Source organism: Conger conger, chromosome 10, assembly GCF_963514075.1.
Source record: "Conger conger chromosome 10, fConCon1.1, whole genome shotgun sequence".
Taxonomy (NCBI): Eukaryota; Metazoa; Chordata; class Actinopteri; order Anguilliformes; family Congridae; genus Conger; species Conger conger.
The window spans coordinates 13,401,301-13,406,911 of record NC_083769.1 but is presented as its reverse complement, the minus strand read 5'-3'; the positions used below and the strand labels follow the sequence as shown (position 1 = coordinate 13,406,911).

Sequence of the window (5,611 nt, the reverse complement as noted above, 5' to 3'; positions counted from 1 at the left end):
AAACAGTGAATGGAATGCAGAGCAGCTCAGCGTACACGAAGACCCCCACACCACACTCTGCAGACATGCTTTGTCCACTGCATTGGTTTTCTAAACACTGCTGGTTGTCCACGGTGTTTTTCACTCTCAGCATTAGCCTTTACAGTCCCACCTACACACACGTGGGCTCCCCTGATTTTAAGGTTTCATCCAGAGCCCTTCCTGTACACCTCCCCCATCCTCTGAGGATGTCCTGGCTGCATGAGGATGTAGGGGGGAGAGATGGTAAAAAGAGTGTGAGAGAGAGGGAGGGAGGGAGGGAGGGAAAGAGGAAATGGATTAATGTGTGCCTGCTCCAAGGACGAGCCCACTTCTTTCAGGAGAGCCACAGCTGGAGCACTGCTCTCTGACACCTCCTCTGTCTCACCTGCTATCAAGAACCCAGGACAAGGTATGGACCCCCCCTCCCAACCCCTCTCAGCTACCTCTTAAATCTACAGACTTGGGAATGTTGCGTTGGGATAGGGGCAGCTGTGGTTGGGAATGTTGCATGTCTACCATTTTCTAATTAAAGATTTCTCTGGGTATGTGGTGAATTTGAGAATTTCAAACCATCACTGAAGACTGTTTAAATTAGATTTGTACAGAGGAGGCACTGGATTGACCAGCCAGGTGAATATGGGAAATTGGGATTGGATAATAATGGACAACAGATAGAACCTAATACCAACGTGTCAGTGATCAGTGACGGTTAGATTTTGCAGTGACAGTGACCAGTGGCAGTTAGATTTTAAAGTGTCATTGACTAGTGGTGGTTAGATTTTAAAGTGTTAGTGGCCAGTGTCTTACTCCATTTTATTTGCTTAGTGAATAGTAGCATAATAAGCTGTCACTGCTTACTGTTAAAGGTATCGCCACATCTCCCATTTGTCTGGCTTCTAATTCACTCCCATTTGAGGTCTCCATGCTAACTATGGATAACAGATTGATAAAGCGGAGTAGGCCTACTAATGTCAAATAGTCTCTTTAAAAAAAGAATAATTTTTATTGCCTTAAAAAAAGAAAAATTGTTCCATTTGTAACCTAAACCTGAATACTGCATATAAACTAAAAAACACAGACCATTTGACATTACAACTTGTTTAGTCGAGTAGTAATTGATCTATTATCCTTCATATTATGTGTTTTAAAACTATTTATTGCCACAAGGACTCAAAAATGAATGGGAGTGGATGAGGAGCCAAGCAAAGATGGAGACAAAACACACCACATATCATAATGATATAAACCAGGGGTTCACAAAATTTTAAAACCCCATAAAGTGACCACTCCCAGCTTAATAAAAGAGATGAACATGTGACACACAACAGGCAGCAGAACCATCGATCTACAGTATAAGACATTCCTATTTTTATTTAATGCAATACATGTATCTGCAAAAAAACAATCAGCCTTCTTCAAAGCTGTATTGTTTCAGAGCCTATGATGATGTTTTCTATTGGACAGCACCCTGTCCTACTTTAGGGCGTGTTGCACTCTTGGTCAGGTTTTCACCTCAGAGGGACTCTCCTGGACAAGTGGTGTTAAAGCTCTTATTTAAAGGGACAATAGGTAATATTTTTGTTAAAACATTGTTCCAAGAACATTATAAATCGCTTCCTATCGTTGAAATAGGCTCACTGACATGTTGACTCGCCCTCTGCCTGTGTTTATAGTCTTTAAATTCTGGTTTCAAAATATACAGTTGACGGCCGTCACCCTGTGCCAAAACATTGCACAGCTGTTCAATATTTCATGCTCATGGGCCGAGGCCTCTCTGTGCAGTTTGCATGTTCTCCCCGTGTTCGCATGGGTTTCCTCCCACTGTCCAAAGACATGCAGGTTAGGCCGATTGGAGAGTCTAAATTGCCCGTAGGTATGAGTGTGTGAGTGAATGGTGTGTGTGCCCTGCGATGGACTGGCGACCTGTCCAGGGTGTATTCCTGCCTTTCGCCCAATGTATGCTGGGATAGGCTCCAGCCGCCCTGCGACCCTGTTCAGGATAAGCGGGTTCAAATAATGGATGGATGGATGGATGGATGGTTGAAAAATGGTTCACAGGCAATGGCATGGGGGGTTACTCTGGTATTGTGTAGCTGCCCAAATTGCACTCCAGATAGGCTATCACTGGATATTTGTAAATTTGGCTAGCTAACTAATAGCTCATTTGCTTGTTGCTACAGATAATGAACTGGTATCGTTTTATAACTAGATATGTATTCTTCACTTGGATCATAAGCAATAGTATTCAGTGATAACATGTCTGGAGTGCAATTTGGGCAGCTACACATTCCTTTGGTCTCTTTACGTGTTGAATCATGCGTGTTTAGCTAAACCTTTATTTGTTTAAAACTATAAGTTGCAGTTGTGGTACAATATCATATCTTAGTTATATATCCAGCTAGTTCCATAGCCAAATAAGTTGCTTACTCATAATATAGTTGGTTAGCTAAAGTGAAAACATCAAAAAGACTACATTTGTCAACATTTCACAAAGTCACCTGTTTGAGGGAGCCGTGGTGGTGCAACAGGCTAAGATGGCGCAGACTTGCGGTTGCAGTTCGCTGCAGTTGCACACCGGGGACCGGGGTTCGATTCTCGGTCCTGCCAAAAGCCAAGTTTGGTCAGCTCAAGTGGAGCAGCATAATTGGCTTGCTGCTCCGGGGGAGGGACTTGGCAGGGTTAGTAGATCGCTGCACAAAAAGCACCTCGGGCACCTCGGGCACCTCGGAATCATGGTTACCAGCATGTGGCGAGACGGCTTGAAGAAGGCGTGTCGCTCTCGTAGGGCCGCCGAGGGACGGGGTGTGGGCGGTGTATCTAATACTAGCTCTAATTGAATTAGACGGGGTACAATTGGCTACCAAATTGGGAGAAAAAAGGAAAAAAAAATTTTCGACCTGTTCGACGAGCATTTTCTAGAATACTAGAATTCATAGTAGAATACTACGAAAAAACTTAACTTTTGTGGTTTCAGGGTGTTTCCTGCTGCAATGCCTCTTTTAACTGTTCGGAGTCCGAAATTACCTATTGTACCTTTAACTACCAGCGTTTTACGGATTAGGGAAGAGGAAAAGGTTGATTTCATCTGAGAGTCTAAATAAGGGGTGCCTAAACTCATCTCAATGAAAAGGGTCAGTGTGGGTGCGGTTTTGTTTTGTCCCAGTGCTAAGACACCTACTTATCAAGGTCTTGATTGAGGAACATGATTAGCTAACAAACCTGGGTTCAAATAGCATTTGTTTTGGATTCAAATATGTTTCTGTGCAAGGAGGAGCAGATGGGCAGGGCTTACACTTTTCAGATAATAATTTGTTCCAATACACCAGGTAAGCTTAGTCAAATGCAGAAAAGTATTGAAATCAACAAGTATCATTTGAACCTGGGTTTGTTAGCAAATTAGTTGGATGAGGTGTCGTAGCATTGGGCTAAAGCAAAAACAAAATAACCTGACATAACATAATTGTGAGAACAGGCCATTTCATATCACTAAAGTGTACCTACTGCTCAGTTTGCCTGAAAGTTAAATAGCAGCCTGCCTAACACCATATCAAGCCTGGTAATGAAAATCCCCAGTGTTTCTGCCTCCAAGGTTGGACCGCCCTGGTCTAAGTAAAGAGCGTATTCGGGTGGGGTGTGTGTACAGGGCTTCCTGGCCCTCACGTTCTCTCCCCCTCTCTCCCCCCAGACCATGGACAGTTCGAACGGCAGCCTGTACTCTAACGACACGCCGTGGTTCATCCTGGAGTGCACCCTGCACCTGGACCGAGACACGCGTCGCATCGCCCTGTTCATGCTCTACCTGCTGCTCTTCATGGTGGGCCTGGCGGAGAACAGCCTGGTGCTCTGGGTCAACTGGAGGAGGCGGCGGTCCGCCAGCCCCGTGCTCTTCTGCGTGCTCAACGTCACCGTCTCCGACAGCATGGTGGTGCTGGTCATGCCCTTCTTCATGCTGGAGGTGATGATGGACAAGGTGTGGCTCTGGGGCCGCTTCCTGTGCAAGGTCACGCACCTGGTCTACCTGGTCAACTTCTACAGCAGCTCCATCTTCCTGGCCTGGCTGACGCTGGAGCGCTACTGGGCGCTGACGCGGCCGCCCGCGCCGGCCGGGGACCAGGGCGAGAAGCGGCGGAGGGCGCTGGTCTGCGGCGGGCTCTGGGTCTTCGCCCTGTTCCTGGCCCTGCTGGAGAACGTCCACGTGGACCTCCTGGAGTGGAACGAGCCGGGCTGCTACTTGATGCCGTCCTACAGCCACATGGAGTGGTTCACCTCCCTCACCTTCCTGTGCCTGCTCTTCCAGTTCCTGGGCCCGGCGGGCGTCATCATCACCTGTAACGTGCTGATGGCGCGCGCCGCCCAGTCCGCGCCCGACGTGCGGGGCGGCACCGGCCAGGTGTGGCTGCTGCACCTGTACTCGGCCGTGTTCCTGGCCTGCTGGCTGCCCTACCACCTGGTGCTGTTCCTGATGATGGTGGACGACCTGGACCCGCGGCTGCTCAGCTGCAACGCGGTGGAGGTGCTGTACTTCTCCTTCAGCGTGGTGCAGGCGGTGTCGCTGGCCCACTGCGTGGCCAACCCCATCCTCTACAACTTCCTCAGCAAGGGCTTCCGCGGCCACCTGGTGAACGCCGTGCTGGAACGCCTCCCGCCAGCCCAGGACCCCGCAGGCTTGCGGGGCGGGACCGGAGGGGAGGCCGGGGGCAGGCCGGGCAAGGTGCGCAAGCTGAGTGACAGCAGCACCAGCCACTCGGACGTGCCCTCCTAGGAGGGCCGCCGCCCCGGGGGGGGGGAGGAGCCGCTGTGACCACTCTCCGTTTGCCGAGGAAACTGAGAAACGTTTCAGTCGTACGCCACAGTCCGCCTGACCCCTCCCCCCTATCCAATCCCTCGCCCCCCAGGCCCTCCCCTATCCACCCCCCCCCATCCCCAGGCCCTCCCTTCCAGAAAAGGCCTTGTGCTGGGTGTGCTACAGCCTGGTTTGCTGGTGCTGCAGGGCCCCCGGTTGTTTTCTTTGGGCCTCTGGGACAAAGTAAGCTGTCCAGTGGCACCGGGCCAACTCCAGCACTCCAGGAAGGAAAAATATCTTCCCCGTCAGCCCGAAAACATCTGCCCCCCTGCCCCCCCCGGCCCCTAACACCAGCAGGAATGTCGCTCTCACATTGAGGAGCTACTGGAGCAGGACAGAGAAGGTGGAGGAGAGCATCAGCCAGCTCTTTTCTTTTTCTTTTGTGAAGCATAAAACAAATAGCACTTCTTATGCCAGTCTGATTCCTGAGTGTGAGTATACCAGCATGTGTGGGAGTATGCGAGTGTGGGAGGATGTACAGGAGTATGTGAGTGTGGGAGTATGCATGCAAGTATGTGAGTGTGGGAGTATGCATGCAAGTATGTGAGTGTGGGAGTATGTATAGGAGTATAGGAGTATGTGAGTGTGGGAGTATGTATAGGAGTATGGGAGTGTAGGGGTATGTACAGGAGTGTGGGAGTGTAGGGGTATGTACAGGAGTGTGGGATTATGTATAGGAGTATGTGAATAGGAGTATAGGACTATGTGAATGTTAGAGTATAGGAGTAGGTGAGTGTGTGTTTTTGA

At 49.5% G+C, this 5,611-nt stretch overlaps 1 protein-coding gene across 1 annotated transcript; it reads left to right on the top strand.

The window, feature by feature from the left end:
* Window positions 1-297: 297 nt before the first annotated feature.
* On the top strand, window positions 298-4,922 carry gpr182 (G protein-coupled receptor 182). The gene is made up of 2 exons (XM_061258191.1): window positions 298-430; window positions 3,707-4,922. The coding sequence occupies exon 2, from the start codon at window positions 3,710-3,712 to the stop codon at window positions 4,781-4,783; it is 1,074 nt and encodes a 357-aa protein (XP_061114175.1). The 5' UTR covers window positions 298-430; window positions 3,707-3,709; the 3' UTR covers window positions 4,784-4,922.
* The last annotated feature ends 689 nt before the right edge of the window (window positions 4,923-5,611 follow it).